Genomic DNA, 20,544 nt, shown 5'->3' on the forward strand with positions numbered 1-20,544 from the left:
TACTTGGACTCCCACAGTGCCTTTTAACATGAAACTCGTAAGTTCTACTGTACAGATAAGCCATGTTTCATAATCACATAGAGATAATGAGACCAGAAGGTAGCTAATCCATAGTTTGGAAGATGATATGTAATCTGGCAGAAAAAGAGGAGCTAGGCCACAGTTTAAATCTTAGAAATGTGAATCTAGAAATTCTAGGCCAGTTAGCAGTAAGGACAGAAACAGAAAAAACATTAAATAATGTTTTTAGGTTTCAGTCTACTTTGAGACTGTTGAAAACTACAGATACTCTTCCAATAAAAATCTCACATATATAAACACAATTTTACTGTAAAAGTTTGTTATTCCTCAAGTATGCATGGGTCTCAGGTAAAGAACCCCCCCTCCACTTGAAAGGTTAGTAGGAATCACTATGATATTAACACTGAACTTAAAAGAAATAAAATACAGGGAAGTAAAAAAGGTGGGCAATAATGAGAAAATGCTGAGCAAATATATATGCACAAAAAACCAGATCATTACAGACAGAGATAGACTAACTGACCTGGGAAACAAAGCTAAAAAGTATAGTTTGATCCCTATAGCTGCCTGTGGTTCAAATTCCACTGCAGTAAATATGTCTTTTTCTTGAAGTAATTTCTCTGCTTCTTACAAGCAAATAGGCCAAATCAAATAGGCTATGCAGCACAAAGATCTATAAAGTGCATCTTAAGTTCAATTTAACCTTCTATTTCCTTCCTAGATAAGAAAAAGATAACAGATCCATAACTTTCTGGGGTGAATGATTGTATAATTTACATAATTTACTATTCAAACAGGGACCCCTCTGATAGTGAAAGTGGGGCCTAGGAGAAAGCAATGCAGGCAGGCACACAATGTATAATAGTATGGCCAAACTACTAGGGGAAGGAAGGCAGGGAAGGTTGAGGATGGAAGGAGGGAAGAAGGAGACAAGAAGACTCTATGATGAATGATAATTCTGCAAGTGTTTCTGTAACAGATAAAGTCTGTCCCTCCACAGTTAAGCTTGAAAATAAAACAGACCCAGAAGTTGTTTTTTAAGTTTGTAATTTCAGATATTACTATACTGTAAAAGGGGCTTCCCAGGTGGTGCAGTGGTAAAGAATCTGCCTGCCAATGTAGGAGATGAAAGACATGTGGATTCAATCCCTCAGTCAGGAAGATCCCCTGGAGGAGAAAATGGCAACCCACTCCAGTATTCTTGCCTGGAAAATCCCATGGACAGAGAAGCCTGGCGGGTTACAGTCCACGGGGTAGCGAAGAGTCGGACACGACTGAGCACCGCCACCAAACTGTAAACGGAGAGGGAGTGAAAGGAATCAGGAAAGGAGAATAAGAGAGTTTAGGGGGTTTGGAGGAAAATAACCCTATTCATTTTCAACTGTTGACAATAGGTGATAAACTGCCTCCAAGCACAAATACCTGGGACCAAAGTTCTTTCTAACAGTATGTGTGGGCATGGAAGAGAGCAGGAAGCTCCAGTCTTCGATGAGGGTTGTGCTGGTAGCTGCTTAGGAGCAGCAGAGACACATTTTATGCCCAGGTCCAGCTAACACTCGTCTAGTTTAGTCACCTCAGATGAAAGGAGTAAGAGTATGGTAGAAAGAACTGAATTTGGGAATTAGAAAGACATGAACAGATGACTAGGGCAAGTGCTTTAAGCTCTGTCTTGTTTTCTTTATCTGTACATTTGGGGTAAAAAGAACTACCTCAAAGGACAAGGTAAAAATTCAGTGAAAGAGTATATGGGAGGCACACAGCTCCCTACCACGGTTATTTTAAAAACCTTTTAGTCTGACATAATAGCAGGTTCACATGCATCCTAGTACATATGAAGTCTATAAACTTTTCAAGCAATTTCCCCCAATGATAGTATCTAGCATAATTATGTGTGTGCATGCTCAGTGGTTTCAGTTGAGTTTGACTCTTTATGACCCTATGGACTGCATGTAGCCTGCCATCCTCTGTCCATGGGACTCTCCAGGCAAGAATACTGGAGTGGGTAGCCATGCTCTCCTCCAGGGGATCTTCCCCACCCAGGGATCAAACCCGCCTCCCCTGTGACTCCTGCACTGCGGGAGGATTCTTTGCCCACTGAGCCACCAGGGAAGCCCAGCATAACTATAGTAGAGAAAATTAACACTGATGGAAATCTACCTAATTCAGATTTCACAAGTTTTACACACTTATCTGTGTGTGTATTTAGTTCTATGCCATTTTATCATATGTGCAGATTCATATGACCACCAATTATCACAGTGAACAGTTCCATGATAAAGATCCTCCATTTATGGACCTCTTTATAGCCACCTGCCTCTCTCCTGGCAACCACTATTATGTTTTCCATCTCTATAATGTTCTTACTTCAATAATGGTAAACAAGTGAAATCAGAAAGCAAATGTCTTTTGAGATTGGTATCTTTTCAGTTAGCATTCAAAGTTGCTGTTTGTATCATGTTTGTTCTTTTTTAAAACTGTATGGTAAAATTTACTGTTCAGGCATTTTAAGTGTATAATTCAGTGGCATTAAGGACAACACTATATAAACATCATTACTATTTCCAGGACTTTTCATTATGCTAAATGTAAACTCTGTACCTATTAAAGAATCTCCCTCCCCCTTACCCCTGGCAACCTCTGTTCTACTTTGTCTCTATGAATTTGCCTTTTCTAGATCCCAAGAGGATCATACAATACTTGTTTTATCAAAAGGTGTTTCTCTTCATTGCTGAGTGACCTTCTATGGTGTGATGTACCACAGTTTAAGTATTCACCTGGGACATCTGGGTTATTCCCAAATTTTTGCCTATTATGAAACAATCTTCTATGAACATTGTATACTTTGCTTTTTTGTGAACAGAGGTTTTTTTTCCTCTGGGATAAATGCTCAAGAGTTGGACTGTATGATAAGCATATGTTTAGTTGTAAGAAACTGTCATTACTCTCTTGAAAGCGGCAAGATCATTTTACATTCCCACCAGCAGTGTAAAATTCAGCTTCTCTGAATCCTTGCCAACACCTAGTATTGTCACCAGTGCAGCCACCCAGAGAAGCATGTAGAGAGATTTATTGTGGTAGACCAACCACTTTTAAATCACATACACTGTACTTGTTTTTGTATCTTCAATGTTTCTTTGAAAACCAGGTAAGAAACCCAAAACACTGAATTTTCATTTTCAGTGTTTTTTTCCACTTTTCTTAGAGCAGGAACAGAGATAGGTGAAAATTGTGATGTCTAAGGGCAGAAATAGAAGGGTCATTAGTAGCCACATTTAATAAATAATATATATTTAAACTTACATATTACTTGTGACTGAATATCTTTACATAGACTGCATGTTCTTTCTTTTTCATTGTTCTTATCTTTTGGCCACACCTTGCAGCATGTGGGATCACTGAACCTGTGCCCCCCCTGTATTAGAAGTATGGAGTCTTAATCACTGGACCACCAGGAAAGTGCTAGCATATTCTTTAGAAGCATACTAAAAATGTTTTTACCTCAAGCTCTACTGATTTGAAATTTATTATAGAGTTTCAACAGAGATCAGAGTTAACTGGAACTTTTAAAGCCATGTTATTTACACTGTTAGGGACAGATGTTAGTAACATAAATTTTCTAGTTAATTCTGGAGTTAATTGCTCCATCTGGCTTAGTTTTACAGGAATTATCTTTTGGGGGAGATAGGGTGGAAAATGTTCAGTAAAGGGTTAACTCAGCAGGCTTGTGTTGCCCAAACCCTGCACATACTGAAAAGATCTCCCTCCTTGACCAAACTCAAAGGTTCCTTTGCGGTAACCTTCTGAGCCCGTGGAATATCCTATCTAGTAAGACTGTCTTTACATGCCAGAAGCTTTGGCAACACCAGATAGTTTATACTAACATTGATTTATGGTGAACACCTCTTTGTTTACTTGGAGCTCTGGGCTGAATTATATCAGTTTGACCTTTTGAGTAGGTGGCGGCCATAGCTGGAGACTGAGTAGCTAAGGTCAGTCTATTATACATGCCTGTGAAACTGACTCCCCTCCCACAAAGACCTGACCACCACAGCTCAAGTGAGCAACCTTATTTGGCAGTATATTATATGCGTTGTCTCACATTATTGCTGGGAGAACTAAGTGCTGTCCAGCTGAGTCTACTAGGAGAGGACACCGAGAAGCTTGCACCTAGTTTCTCCTGGATATTGTCCTATGTGCCTTTTCCCTTTGTTGATTTTAATCTCTATCTTTTTGCTGTAATATACCAGGAGTGTAATAGCTTTTCTGAGTTCTTTGAGGCCCTACTCAATCAATGAACATGAAGACAGTCTTGGGGACTCTCTGATACAAGTCCATTGTCAAAAGAAGTTCCAACTATTACAAGTTCCAACTAAAGATCCCTTAGTTATTAAATTTGTGTTAAGAGGTTTATAGAAACTTGTAAAAGTTAATATAATTCTAAATTTCCATATGTAATTTCTATGACTTAATACATATTATAATATGCTAACAGTTATTATGCTTTAACTATTATTTTTTCCACTACTTGAGCACCTCCTCCCCAAATAAAACTCCACAGGTTTTTTAATGGATAAAGAAGATGTTGTACATATACAATGGAAAATAATAGCTATAAAAAAGAATGAAATAACACCATTTTCAGCAACATGGATGTAACCAGAGATTATCACAGTAAGTGAAGTAACTCAGAAAGAAGTATGGCATCACTTGTATGTGAAATCTAAAATATAACAGAATTGGACCTATCTACAAAACAGAAGTAGACCCACAGACATAGAGAACAGATTTGCGGTTCCCAAGGGGTACGGTGGGGTGAGGGGGGAAGGAGGGAGAGGCTGGGCTAGCAGAAATAAAATACTACATATATGATGGATAAACAAGGTTCCACTGTATAGCATAGGGAATGATATTCAATATCCTACGATAAACCACACTGGAAGAGTATATTAAAAAGAATGTATATATACATGTCTAACTGCCTCACTTTGCTATACAGCAGAAACTAACACAATATTGTAAATCAGCTATGCTCTAATTGGAAAAAAAAATACCTCAGGTAAGGCAAATCCAACTACTTCTTAGAAAATTTTAGACATATTAAAATATAATTACCTGCTTTTTCTAAAAACAGAACTACCATATGATCCAGCAATTCCACTCCTGGGTATATGCCCAAAAATACAAAAACACAACTCAAAAAGATGCAGGCACCCCAGTGTTCATAGCAGTATTATTTGTAACTGCCAAGGTTGTAAAGGTATGTAATCAATCCAAGTGTCCATCAACAGATGAATGAATAAAGAAGATGTGATATATATCAATAATGGAATACTACTGAGCTATAAAAAAGCATGAAATTTTGCCATTTGCAGCAACATGGACAGACTCTGAGGGCATTATGCTAAATGAAGTATAAGTCAGAAAAAGACATATACTTCATGATATCATTTCTATGTGGAACCTATAAAACACAACAAACTAGTGAATAAAACAAAAAAGCAGCATATTCACAGACACACAGAACAAACTAGTGGTCACCAGCGAGGAAAGGGAAGGGGCGCTGATGGGGTGTGCGGGAAAGGGTTACTATGGGATAATCTGAGTTACGTATACGAGGTTTTTAAAAGCTGCAAAGCACTATATAATTTAAAGAATCTTTCATTCAATTAAAAAATAATAAAAAATAATTACCTGTTTTTCTTTATTAACTCCAGACATGAACAGTTGTTTGTATTTGTCTTTGAAAGCAAAGTTTAGAGCTTGTGTTGGAAAATACCGGATAACATTTGCCAAATTGCCACGCCAGTAACTGAGGAAACCTACAAAAGAAAACATACTAAATATAAACTTGCATTAGTATTAAATAATTTGCATAGTTTTAACAAACTTAGCTGTTTGAACTACCTAAAACTTACATCTTTTCTCATGAGAAAAAAAGTTTACATGTGTCTCCAACTGAAGAAAAAAAGGCAGTGTTAACTTCAAGCACCCCATTTCAATTTTGTTAATTTCCAATAAGAAGCCTTGACTACCTAAAAACCTATGGAAAGCATTACCAGCTGAATATAGGTCTCTTCACTAACAGAAAAAGAGCTTACTAGTACTCATCAGAGAACTTTAGTCTCATTTCAAATCATAAAATACAATTCCTATGGTGACAAGTCTGTTGCAAAAAAACTGTTGTATATATACTCTTGAGAATGAGATAAAAGAGTCTTATATTTATATTTTAAAACCTAGCCAAATAAAAGGAATTCACAATTCAAGGCAGTTTCCGGAGGCCTGATGGAGAGACAGGAGGAACTTTCAAGGTTAATAATCTTCCCGATTCAGATCTCCATGGACTGAATGACCAAACTTTATAATTCAGTCACTGTGTTACCTGATAATTCAGAGCTGCCTTTATAATCCTTAGCTTCCCCAGAATACAACAGGCAATCCCTCCAGGACCCATAGTTGTTTTTACAGATGGTTGAACCCTGCTACTCTTAATAAGATAGCACTAGTCCCAGCTTGGAGAAAAGAATACCCATAAACAGTCTTCTAAAGATAAAAATTTGAATGAAGTTAATTTCAGTCAACTGGGCGCAGTGCTCAGAAACTGAAAGTTAGATCAGGTAAGTACACAGAGAAAGACATTTATTTTTTAAATAAATAAGTATACTTTGTGGGAAGTAAAATTGAGTATTAGTGAATCCCAAGGTGAATGTAAAGCGGTCGCAGAGAGACAATTAAGATGTATACTAATGGCCAAGAAATAATCTTTTCAGTCCTCACAGCTGATTCAGTTACTCGGCATTCAGTTGCAGGCATAAATTACTAGGGCGTTTAACATGTAATGGTAACAGCTACAACCTCCTGAGCACTTAGTGTGTACCAGGCACTGGCAAAGGCTGTGCTTGTACGTTTAATTTAATCATCACACCAAGCTTACGATACATGTTCTCTTACAGTACCCATTTCATACATGTGCAAACTGAAACTTTTATAAATTTAAAAACTTAAATCAGGATTTAGAATCAAGTTTTCTGTCTCCAAAGCTCTACTGCAGCTTTGGGTTTCTGGAGAAGCAAATCTTAGAAAAGTTTGAAAATTATTAAAGTATGGTAAATAAATAAAAGTCTATTTTTAAAAAAATGGAAAATGATCATTGTAAAAATTTTTGAGGCAACATTAACAAAACAACACTAATTTCTAGGAATTGCTTTTTATTCATTTAATCGTCATAATCACCCATGAGGTAGGTAATATTAATCTCTCCATTTTATATATGAAGAAATGCATTAAAAACAACCTCTAAGGCATAGAGAAGTTAGTTAAATAAGTTGCCCACTGTCACTTAGGTCAGAAAATTGTACACCTGGAATTTAAACTCAAGCAATCTGGCTCAATAATTCAGTCCCTTAACTACAATACTTTACTTATTCATGCAAATATCTTCTGTACCAAAGAGAGGTCAACAAGTTTTCTTTAATGGAAGCAAAATAAAAATCTTAAAACATGAGAAATGTAAGCAAATTATAAAAGAATATTGCTTGCTAGTTGCAGCCACATTGAATTCCTGAGGGAGATTGATGAATCTAATTTTCAGAGGTATTTTTAATGATTTCTAAGTTCTTCATAGTTAACAACATTTAACAACATAGTTAAGCATTTGTATTTTCTGCAGACTTGCAGAAGAGAAACACTGAAAGTAAAATATGACTGTAAATGATACTGAAGAATAAGATTTTATTTTCTACACCTGTGTTACAGTAACACAACAACAGATTACTGGCAGAGGATAGAGTTGATCTTAAATGTAAAAAAAAAAAGCATATTGGCTGGAGAATTGCCAATGCAGTCAAATGGGATTTAAGTTAAAAACCATCATTTGTTTTTTAAAAAAACAAACTAATAAGCTGAGTTTAAAAAGTGCTGTGTATCAAAAATGTATTGGAATTCCCATTTTATACATGGCTCTTATTTATTAATAGTCATTTTGGAAATGGTTGATTTAGATGGTATTGAGATATTATAGGTTTCAGATTGTGAGCTGTTATATAATTATGATTATGGAAAGTGTGAAAGTGTTCATTTCTCTGTCATCTCTGACTGTAATCCCATGGACTGTAGCCCACAAGGCTCCTCTGTCCATGGAATTCTCCAGGCAAGAATACTGGAGTGGGTAACCACTTCCTTCTCCCTGGGATCTTCTGGACTCAGGGATCAAATCTGGTCTCCCATACTGCAGGTAGATTCTCTATTGTCTGAGCCACCAGGAAAGTCCAATTATGATTATAGTACTGAATTAATATCTATTTCACAAAAGAGTATCACAAGTGAGTAGTAAAAAGCTTGTAACTCTGGCTAACGTATTGAATATAAATAGAAAATTCTGATGACAGACATCTGCAAATTAACAGGAGACCATGACAGAGTGCCAGATTTATGACTGAAGTGGCCTGGTATCATTGACAGAATGTATTCCTTTTAGCAAAACTGTATCTGCATGAAACAACCTAGAGTATTCAACAAAACAACTGTCCACATCTCAATGAAATTCTAGAAACAAATAAATCTCTACAAGAATAACAGGAAAACTGGCAGCTTCTAATGAGTTATGTCTGAAAAAATATTTCTCTCACACACAAAATACTATTGCATGGCTACTACTGATTGGTGGACTCCCTGAAGCTACAGATATCAGGTTAAAAACCCTTCCTTTAGCCTTTTTCCACATATCATGCAGCAAAACCTTTCTCTTATTCCCTTTTTTTCAACTCACTGATGTACCATGCTTTTAGGAGTGCCAATTTCCTTAGTAAGAGTACAAAGAGGAGGAACTTCAAAGTGGAATCCTGAATGCATTTTCTATAGAAATATTATTTTGGGAGGCTAGGTTTTAGCATTTTCTTAAACTATACTCTAGGTACACTATGTACCATGTAGGTTCTTTAGATAGATTACAAAAATCTACTTTATTTGTAAAACAAATTTATCCCAAGTACATTCATTTACAAATGACCATGAGGAATGAATATTTGTAAATTCAGGAAGGTATTCACAATGATTAAAGAGTTAAAATTTACTAAGCACTAACCATGCAACAGACACAAGGCTGACTATTTTACAGCACTTTTTTTTCTAACTTTTTATTTGATTGGAGTATAGTTGATTAACAATGTAGTGATAGTTCTATGTGTTCAGCAAAGGGAGTCAGCTACACACATTTATGTATCCATTCCTACCCCAAACTCCCCTCCCAAGGAGGCTGTCACATAACAATAAACAGAGTTCCCTGTGCTATACAGTAGGTCCTTGTTGGTTACCCATTTTAAATATAGCAGTGTTTACATGTCCATCCCGAACTCCCTAACTATGCCTTCCCCCTATTCTCTGTCCCTGGCAACCACAGGTTCATTCTCTAAGTCTGTGAATCTGTATCTGTTTTGTCAGTAAGTTCATTTGTATGCATTCTTTTTAGATTCTGCATATAAGGGATATCATATGGTTTCTCTCCTGACTTACTTCACTCATTATGACACCTCTAGGTCCATCAATGATCCTCCAAATGGCATTATTTCCTTCTTTTTAATTGCTGAGTAATATTCCATTGTATGTTTGTATCACATCTTCATCCATTCCTCTGTTGATGGACATGTAGGCTGCTTCCATGTCTTGGATGCTGTGAAGAGTACTGCAATGAACACTGGGGTGCACGTGTCCGTTCAGACCATGTTATTTGTTTGCTTTTTGGTTGCACTGGGTTTTCATTGCTGTACACGCACTTTCTCTAGCTGTGGCAGGTGGGGCCCCTCTGTGGAGGGCAGGCGTCTCACTGTGGTGGGTCCTCTTGCGTGGAGCACCGGCTCTGGGCTACAGCAGCTGCGGCAGGCAGGCTCAGTGGTTGTGCACAGGTTTTGCTGCTCTGCGGCATGTGCAATCTCCCCAAACCAGGGATCAAACTCAGGTCCCCTGCCGTGGCAGACAGGTTCCCATCCGCTGACTATCAGGGCGTCCCAGACCATGCTCTTCTCCAGATACAAGTCCAGGAGTGGGATTTCAGGGCCATGTGGTGGCTCTATTTTTAGAGGAACCTCTGGACTATTCTCCACAGAGGCTGTACCAATTTACATTCCCACCAAGAGTGTAGGAGGGTTCCCTACCCTCCACACTCTCTCCAGCATTTACTGTTTGTGGACTGTTTTATTACAAGGATTATTCTGTTTAACCATCAAAACTACCATATGAGGTAGGTAATAAAATTATTGGGCTTCCCTGGTGGCTCAGATGGTAAAGAATCCACCTGCAATGTAGGAGACCTGGGTTCAACCCCTGGGTTGGGAAGATCCCTTGGAAAGGGGAACAGCTACCCACTCCAGTATTCTGGCCTGGAGAATTCCATGGACAGAGGAGCCCAGTGGGCTACTGTCCATTGGGTCACAAAGAGTTGGACATGACTGAGCAACTTTCCGGAGAAGGCAATGGCACCCCACTCCAGTACTCTTGCCTGGAAAATCCCATGGACGGAGGAGCCTGGTAGGCTGTGGTCCATGGGGTCGCTAAGAGTCTGACACGACTGCGCAACTTCACTTTCACTTTTCACTTTCATGTATTGGAGAAGGAAATGGCAACCCACTCCAGTGTTCTTGCCTGGAGAATCCCAGGGACGGGGGAGCCTGGAGGGCTGCCGTCTATGGGGCCGCATAGAGTCGGACACAACTGAAGTGCCTTAGCAGCAGCAGCAGCAGAACAACTTTCACAAACATACAATATTATTATACCCAGTACAGGACTGAGGAAATTGAAGTTGAGAGAGGTTAAATTAAAACTGTTCAAGGTTACAAGGTAACGGAAAGACTGGGATTTAATTCCAGATCTTTCTACATCTATCTGACTCCAGATCTAGAACTATTACATCTCTATTGCCTCTAGGTAAAAATCCACTTTGAATAAAAACAGTAGTATTTTTTGATCAGAATAAAACAAAGGAAAAGCAAGAGTGATGCAAATGTAGTAGTATTTCACTCTCTAGTCATGCAAATTAAAGGACAGTTTCCAAATATATAATCACAAAATTCATACAGGAAAACATGGGGATTGTGGTATATTTCTCCTCTAACAGCAGAACATCTAAGGTGTGGTGTTGTTTTTTACTTAATTGCTTAATAATCTCTTCAAAATTTAAGGATGATAAGAAACCTCCTTTGAACTTAATTCTGAGAAAGTAATTAAGAATTAATATAAAACTTACGGGAAAATGGGGCAAAGTTACCAGGTCAGTTACTGGTCAACTTACAAGTCAAGAATGGAAATGCTAGGCATGTTTGGGTATACAGTTGACCTTTGAACAAAGTGAGGGTTAGGGGCACTGATGACCCACTCAGTCAAAAATCCAAGTATAACTTGTAGTCTGCCTTCCCTATATGTAGGTTCTCCATATCCACGATTCTGCAACCATGAAGTCAACCAACTGGGGATCATGTAGTACCGTAGTATTTACTACTGAAAAAAAACCCACACATTCAAACCCATGGTGCTCAAGGGTCAAGTGTATGTATATTCTAGACTTGTACATGCCAACATACTTAAACAGTCTGCCAATTAGTTTAAAAAAATGCAATCAATGATTCTCAAATATGTACATACTTAAAAAAGCAAATTATATAGTGGCAGAGGCCACTATACCACCCTGTTATGTGCATCTGTAAAACATATCCAAAAGAGAAATTAAAGAATGAGATAAAGATTCTTCATTTACACAATACTGTAAATCAACTATACTCAATAACTATACAAAAAAAAAAAGGATTCTTTATTTAAAAACCTTTTATGTGATACCAAGTACATAGCGGAGTTGGTGATGGAATGGGAGGCCTGGTGTGCTGCGATTCATGAGGTCGCAAAGAGTCGGACACGACTGAGCGACTGAACTGAACTGAACTACACAGCAGGGGCTTCTCTGGTGGCTCATAAAGTAAAGAATCTGCCTGCAATGCAGGAGACCCAGGTTTGATCCCTGGATGGGAAGATCCCCTGGAGAAGGGAATGGCAACTCACTCCAGTATTCTTGCCTGGAGAATCCCATGGACAGAGTAGCCTGGCAGGCTACAGTCCATGGGGTCGTAAAGAGTCAGATATGACTGAGTGACTAACACACACACACACACACACACACACACACACACACACACTCACACAGAGCAGACCTGTTAGGGACAGCACTAGGAACAAAGTTCTTGGTCTTATGGAACTTACATCACAGACAATGAAGAAATAAATGTTAGGTGTCCAGAAGAAAAAATAGTAATATGCAGATGGAGAATGAGGAAGGACTATTTAGATAGGGTGGTTAGGTCAAACTGTAAGATATTAGGACACAACTGAGCATTTATTTTACTAGTTAAAACACAGTACTTTCAAATATCTTGCTAATTATGATGTTTTCATACTATCATCTGCTATTATCCCAAGGCACCCTTAGAATGAGGTTCATTCTTAAAAATAATGTGAATCTATATTTCAAATAGTCTTGGCAATTTCAAATATTCAAAAAGTCTTATCTCTATAAATCCATTTAACAGAGCCAATATAGACTATATTTATTATATAATAATTGAGTAAGGGCTCCAGTCATCCCCCTTCCCCTGTGTAACTCTTACTTTTTTCAGGATGCCTTAGTGTCCTGTGATATATAACTGACATTTGGCCAATCATGGGTACCAGGGCCAAGTCATTTACTAAATATTAGTAAAGTTTATTTTCCTATTTTATTTACATAAAGCATATACCTAATATTTTCTTTTCATACCCCAAAATATCATCTTCAATATTTAAAAACCTCACTGCTTTAGCCTTCAGAAAAATATGCTTGGAAAAGTTCAGATTAAAAATAACTGATGAACTCATGGCCAGAAATACCTGAAAGAGAAAAGAGTTCTGGTAGGCTCTCTAAAAATGAGACATAATATCCTTAAAAACATATGTTACAATACACTAAATAAAACAGCTCATATTAATTAAAATATATTTACTGATGCATAGCTTGCTCAGTGAAAAAGAATCACTCTCAAGACACTAAAATGTTAACTGTGGTGATGTTAGCAGTTTTTTTTTTTAAACTTTTTGTTTCTCTATATTTTCTAATTTTCTATAAGAAACATGCATTATTTGTATAATGAAGGTTTAAATAGTACTAAATAATAAAAGTATACATATGAAGTTGGAAAGTCATAAAACCAACAAAGAATAAATCTTTAAAAATAGCATTGGTCAGGTTAAACCCAGATACTTTTACTAAAAAGTATCAAAGACACCAAAAGAGATATTTAAAGCTATGTTCAGAACAAGAATGAAGAGCTGTCTCCTTGAGGCGTAAAGAAAGACATAAGGTAAGAAGATAGTGACAGAGCTTGTGCCTTCTGAGTTCACTGTCTCTTATCCTCATTTCATACTGCCTAAAGAAAGGAAAAGTTATCAGTAAAACTAGAATATGGAAAACAAGAGAAACTTCAGAACACTGAGATGGCGATATACCTTGATTTTCACAAGAGAGAAAGTAAATTCCAGAAAATAAAAGCCTCAGAATCTGACTGCTTAGTAAAGTTCCAGAATGATCTAGCACAGTGATTCTCAACCCTATCAGGTTCGTTTTCCAAACACAATAAATATTTTACAATGCTTCCTATACTATCTATAAATAGAATTCAAAGACAATGACCTCTTCACTAGTCCCAAAAAAGTCAATATAATGCCTTCTTTGCTACATACAAAGAGGAAATAAAGGAGTTTATAATATGCATCTTAAATTAGTAAATTGGTGAGGTGTGATCACATCAGAGACATCATAGTAATGAATCTGTTGTGTTTAAGATACACAATGACATTTTGAAAAAAGGACTTAATAAGTATATCTATACAATCATAATTCAATATTTAAAAATGAAGATGATGTAAGTGATGATCAAATATGACACACAGAACTGTTAACATGAGTTTCCACAATGATGAACACCTCTCAGTAAAATTCTGAGCAAAACAAAGTACAGTCTTTCCTCTACTTACACGACAGCTGCATTATGGAAATTAGTGTGTACTAAAATTATGCCCTGGATGGTTTATGTTGATAAGTAAATAATCAAAAACAGGTTTTAGTGCTATATGAACATCCAGTGGGAGATCTGAGTCATTCCGTTGCAGGGTAAGTCTTTGTTGTGCAGGACTGACCAGGTACAGGGGCAGCAGGATGTTCAGCAGTCCTGGATTTTGCCTTTCATATCACTGCATTTAAGAATTACTCCCCTCTTTGCGCTAAAAAAAGTCCTCACAAGTTTCCCAAAATGCCCCTAGATGGCAATATTATCCCTGTTGTGAATTACTAATCTTTTAGCATAGGACTGATAACAAGGTTTTGTGTGTACCAGGAAACATTTTCTTAAAATTCTGCTTAAAGAAAGCTGGAGCCAGAATACTATTCAGAATGGTCTCAATTTGCAAGAGCCACATTGAATGTGTCTGTGCTCGTGTACTCAGGCACTTCAGACATGTCCTATTTTTGCAACCCCAAGGACTGATATTGAAGCTGAAACTCCAATACTTTGGCCACCTGATGCGAAGAGCTGACTCATTTGAAAGGACCCTGATTCTGGGAAAGATTGAGGGCAGGAGGAGAAGGGCACGACAGAGGATGAGATGGTTGGATGAATCACCGACTCAATGGACATGAGTTTGGGTAGGCTCTGGGAGTTGGTGATGGACAGGGAGGCCTGGCGTGCTGCAGTTCATGGGGTCGCAAAGAGTCGGACATGACTGAGTGACTGAACTGAACTGAACTGATGGACTGTAGTCCGCCAGGCTCCTCTGTCCATGGGATTTTCCAGGCCAGGATACTGGAGTGTGTTGCCATGCCCTCCTCCAGGGGATCTTCTAGATCCAGGGACCCAACCGAGTCTCCTGCATTGCAGGGGGATTCTTTACCACTGAGCCACCAGAGAAGCTCCATATTGAACATAGGTTTAAATATTACAAAAAACATTTAAAATATAAAATGATTTAGCATTGGTCAGCACAATCTGTCCAGAATATTCAACTTAACCTGACTAAATATTTAAAGCAGATTAGTAAATAATAAAGAGGCCCCTACTTCTCTGAAGAGAAATGGGAAGCTTGCTCTGATAAAACAAATGGAAGTGAGAAGATGTGAGCCATTAACTATGAAAGATCTAAATTAAGCTCCCAGACGGGGCACACTAAATCCACAGTAGAGATGATGCCTTAAGAGTCTATATCCTCAGCCCTAAATACTCTGCTTGTAGGGTCTTAGTTCCCCCACCAGAGATCGAACTCGTGTTCCCCCTGAAGTGGAAGCCTGGAGTCCTAACCATTGAACCACCAGGAAATTCCCAGGAATCCTTTTTTTATGAGAGGAAGTGTAACCTATCTTAGACTTAGGAGTGAAAGAATGGACTGCATTTGAGTTGAACCCACTTCACGTCTTGTTCAGAATATACAACAAATAGGCCTATTTCCCTTTTTAAAATTCATATAGATGTTTCAATTGAATCCAACTATATGGGAGGCTCAGATGGTAAAGAATCTGCCTACAGTGTGGGAGACCTTGGTTCAATCCCTGGGTCAGGAAGATCCCCTGGAGAACGGAATGGTATTCTTGCCTGGAGAATCCCATGGACAGAGGAGCCTGTTGGGCTACAGTCCATGGGGTCACAAAATGTCGGACATGAGTGAGCAACTAACACTACATTATACAGCTCAAAGTTTCTGATCAATTTATCCTCTATTCACTTAGCTAACTTAGAAGCCAGTCTGCAAGGTGAGGGCAATGAATGATTAATAAGGCATTTTCATTATTCCTTAAAATCACTTCAATATTAATGGAAAAAACTCCAAAACTCCACAAGGAACCAAAATATAAAAATTTTACATAAAAACAGAGCCTGATGCAAAAAAAGAAAACCGATCCTATCTCTACTTCAGAGTTTTTACATTGCTCACGGTACGTTTTTCTCATTAATTTTGATTTCTAAAAATACTGCATTAAAATAGTTTGTTTCTAGACTGAGGTTCCCACGTGGCACAGTGATAAAGAATCCGCCTGCCAATGCAGGAGACGCCTTCCATCCCTGGTGGGGAAGATCCCCTCTGGAAGGAAATGGCAACCCACTCCAGTATTCTTGCCTGGAGAATTCCGTGGACAGAGGCGCCTGGCAGGGCTACAGTCCATGGAGTCGCAAAGAGTCGGACACAACTGAGCACGCACCTACCACTGAGGTTTTTTGGCATCCTCCTAAAACATGTGTAGACGTGAGTGCCTGTTAAGCTTCAACCTCAGTTTTCAGTAGTTCCTGAGAACAGAAGCTCTTTTCACTGAATACGTACTAGAGAGGCCCCAGTGCTTCTCTATTTGGGATACTTGTCTCAAACATGTTATTTCAACAAATATTTCAGAACCTTAAAGCACTTATTAACATACAGCCAAGTGCCTAATGGCATCTCCCCCCAATCCTGGGAGGTCAACCATTTCCCTCTTGAGCCAGGTAGAGGCGCACCGGGGTGCAACGCCTACTAGGAAGGAGAAATGTAAAGAAAGAGACGGTGGTGATCCCTCCTGCCCAAGGACTGCTCACGTGCAGGCCTTCTTGGCCCTGGGAAAGCAGAGCCTCATAGACTGGTTAAGAAATTGTGTTATCCCAAGCACAGAAATCAACTCATCACCGACACACACGGCCCTGGTGGCCGCAGCGACCCCTCCTGGCTCACCCACTCCCTTTTCCGGGAAGCTGAGCCTGCGTGGGGGGAAGGTTGGTGGAGGGGCCTCCCATACGCACCCTGCTCACGGGGAATCCGCACCAGGCAGTCCACGATGCCTTTGTACTGCGCCTCGGGGCTGATCTGCTTGGACGACGCCTGCACCTGCAGCAGCAGCTTCACACGCTCGATGGGCGCCACCGTCGTCTTGGACACAGCCGCCGCCACCCCGCCTGCCAGCAGGTCTTTCCCGAAGGATGTGGCGTCAAAAAGCCGCTTTTCCGCCTTCTTCTCCTGCTTCTTCTTCGGAGGTTCACGCTGCATGGTGGGACGACTGCCGTAAAAACGGGTAGCAGAAGCTCAAAATATGAGCCGGAGACACGCGAGGACGAAGGCAAAAACCGCTTCTGCGTAGTCCTGGCGGGAAAGTCGCGCTCAGGACGCTGGGAGAAGGTCGCCCGGGGGCGGGGCGCTACGCAGGTGCCTCCAACCGCTTCCAGCCGGTGGAGCCGGTCACGTGACTCCCAACACGTGGCTCTTCAGCGCGGTACTGTCTACGCAAGTAGAGGTGCCTGGCTGCGCTTGCAGCGGTGACAGGACTGCGAGGCTGTGAGTTCTCGCCTGGGAAGGGATCCGGGAGAACCAGGTCTGTAAAAGAGTTAGTGGCCCAAACACGACAGAGCAGCAAAATCAACGGCGTGGGACTAACCAAGGTTAGTTTTGGTTCCCAGAGTAACCCTTGCACCTTCCATTAGAAATAAAATCTTTCAATGTGGCAGGGGTCCTTTGTCTAGTCACTGTCTCACTCTGGTTTTACTGACTGTACCCGCATAACATAATTCAACACATTTCTCTTTCTCCTGTGTTTTATTTGGTAATTCTATCTAGAGCAGTGGTGCTCAGACTGCACAAATTGGAGGTGTTGGTAGGGGGTGGACGGAGACATGGGTTTGTGCCTGGGTGTCTGTGTTTGAATTTGAATTCCCCAGGTAATTTTAATGTGCAGAGTTGGGATCGTGTTCTAGAACAGCGGTTCACAAACTGATTTTAGGATACCTTTTCACTCTTCATGTAGAAGACCGCAAAGAAGCGTCTGTTTTTATGTTATATATTGATATTAACCATTTCAGAAATTGTAACAGAAAATTAAAAAAATCTACTCATTTAAAATAACAGTAAACCCCTACATAAGTAACATTTTTATATTAAAGAACAGTTATTTTGCCAGCAAAAAAATGTAGTGAGAACAGCCTTGTTTTATATTTTTTAAAGTCTTTTTAAATGTCTGGCTTAATAAAAGTCTGATTTACACAGCTGCTTTTGCATTCCATTTGCTGCAATAGTGCCCAACATGTATGTAACTGCCGGAAAACTCCACTATACACTAATGAGGGAATGAGAGTGAAAGAGGCAAAAAAATGTCCTATTATTATTAATAAAGAAATATATTCTTAATTCCTCTTTACAACTTGTTTGATGGTTTCTACTAAAGGAAGGAAGCTTCCATTTTATCATCTCTTACTCTGCAGGACTTGGAGTCTTTAAAAACATCTATAAAATGTGAGATGAGTTACTGGTTCTTTTGAACTTTAGTTTGCATTTTTAAATTTATTATCCCAAGTGTGTTGTAACACTTTTAATAGTACTTGTTACTAGTGAAGAACCAAATATTTTGGTCAGAAGCATTCCAGAGCAGGAATTTTGTTAATCTTTTGGCAACCTCATAAAAGGAGTTGGCAAGTCCCACTGGTACCATGTTTGATACCTTTTCTTAGCGGCTCACTTGACTCAACTGGTTTTTCAGCCTGAGTTTCTTTGTATATTGTATGCTGCTGACATATTAGTCTTTCTAAAGCAATTCCATTAATCATTATTCCTAGCTTGAAAAATTGAAAGTTTTCTCACTGCATTGACTTCAAAATCCTTTGTGAAATCCATCACAAATTCAAGAAATGATGGGCATTTTCTCTGCAAAAATCTGGAAAATGAAAGACTTCATTCTCTTTTAAGGTAATTTGAAGCACTTAGGGAGAAATTAAAGGGGGAATTTCCAGAATCACATTCCAAGCAAGGATGTCTCTTTAAGGTGCCAAAAGAGTTAAAGGAACCACCTCTGGTCACAGGAAATGTAAGTTATTTTCAGAAGTCAGAAAAGCCTGCTGCTGCTCCCCAGGGCAATTTTCTCTCCCTTCCCTTTTTGCCCCTCTTCCTGCCCTCCCCTGACATGACTATAGTTAACAGTGTTTATAGCATGTTCCTTTATGATATCTTCAAGCTTACTTTTGACATATATTCTTTGTTAGAAGACGGCAAAAGTGAAAGTACTTAGAAGTGTAGCTTTGTTTTTTTTTAACCCTATTAAGAGCTCTGGATCGTCTCTTTTCAAAGATGAAGTGCAAATGTTTATTTTAATTTGTTGCTTTGCATTTTATTTACTGATTTACTGAATGAAAAAAGTTCTGGTGACTTATATGTTGATATTAAAAATAGAGAGTCTCAGGGCCTTTGCACTGTTCACATTTTCCTTAGCAGTCAGCTTGGTTAGTTTCCTAACCAGATCTGAGGCCATCTCAGCAACCCTTTCCCTGGCCACCCTGTCTCTCACACTTCATACTCCATTTTCTTGCTTCACCTTTTTTCTTTTAGTTTTTGTTTTACTTATTTGTGGTCTGCCTCTCCCACTAGAACATAAGCTCCATGAGGGTAGCAATTTTTGGCTGTTTTGTTCATTGCTGTATCTCTGGCATTCAGAACAGTGCTTGGTACAGAGCAGAAATGTAATAAATGTTTGTTGGATGAATGGTCAAAAAGTCAACACAACTGCAAACAACCCTCTGCACCATCTTTATTAAAAACTATCAATATAGCGCAAAAATAGCTTCAGTTATATAGAATATAGAAGTACAACTCTAAAAAATTAATTTCCACACAGTACAGTATATAAAGTTTTATTAATATTACTGTATTTTAAAATACTCAAAGTATAAATCCTCATTTTTAAAGTGTTTAGTGCTGAATACTTTTTCTTAGCTTTCCAACATTTTGTACAGTAGAGGGTATGATTTAGATGACTCTATCGTGTTCAACCAATGGATATTTAATAATAAGTAGTCATAGTAGCAGTAGTAGCAGCTGCTAACACTTTTATAGCACATAATGTGTGCCAGGCACTATTAGAAGGAAATTACACAGACAACAATAATTATTCACAATGTTATTTTCAAGAATGTTCAAAGTGGACAAACCTAGTAAATTGGTTTCATAGCTCTTCCCATTTGTATCAGAAATGTAAAAAAGCAGGGACTGCAATTTACTAACTTGCCAGTATGTATCATCATGGAAGGTCCCTTGGCACAAAAAGAGAAATTCCCTATTCTGACATGACAAAACAAAGAGACAAAAACGAGAAATGGAGAATGGGGGTTGAAATCTAAAATGTAATTTTGTGGGGGGACAGGATTAAAAAATATATGATGGTGGTAAGCCAGCACTTGCTTTTTTTTTTAAATGCTGGATATATAGTCTTTTGCATTACAGTCTTTGGTGAAAACAAACGTTTGCAGGATGCTAATAAAATCCAACCTAAGAATGTTTCTGTAACTGCAAAAGCATTCTACATCCCTCTTTATTTAATAAAGTTGCAGATAGGCACTTATTGTCCAATGAGTCAGATCTACTCTCAGGTGTGAATCTAAACATATGTGGAAAAATGAGCAGCTAAGTTTACAGTACTTACCACACTTATTTTGATATCTATTCAGAGATAAAAGCCAAGAT

The 20,544-nt window shown here is 38.7% G+C and overlaps 1 protein-coding gene across 1 annotated transcript in view; it reads right to left on the bottom strand.

Moving 5' to 3' along the window:
* SLC25A31 (solute carrier family 25 member 31) overlaps positions 1 to 17,468 on the bottom strand; it is a 28,630-nt gene extending 11,162 nt beyond the window's left edge. The window contains exons 1-2 of the mRNA XM_043489842.1: positions 16,848 to 17,468; positions 5,713 to 5,840 (exon numbers count right to left, since the gene is read on the bottom strand). Coding sequence (XP_043345777.1) covers positions 5,713 to 5,840; positions 16,848 to 17,091 — 372 coding nt within the window. The 5' untranslated portion in view covers positions 17,092 to 17,468. The remainder of the gene's footprint in view (positions 1 to 5,712; positions 5,841 to 16,847) is intronic.
* Positions 17,469 to 20,544: the final 3,076 nt, after the last annotated feature.

The sequence above is a fragment of the Cervus canadensis genome, chromosome 1, assembly GCF_019320065.1.
Source record: "Cervus canadensis isolate Bull #8, Minnesota chromosome 1, ASM1932006v1, whole genome shotgun sequence".
In the NCBI taxonomy this organism is placed as follows: Eukaryota; Metazoa; Chordata; class Mammalia; order Artiodactyla; family Cervidae; genus Cervus; species Cervus canadensis.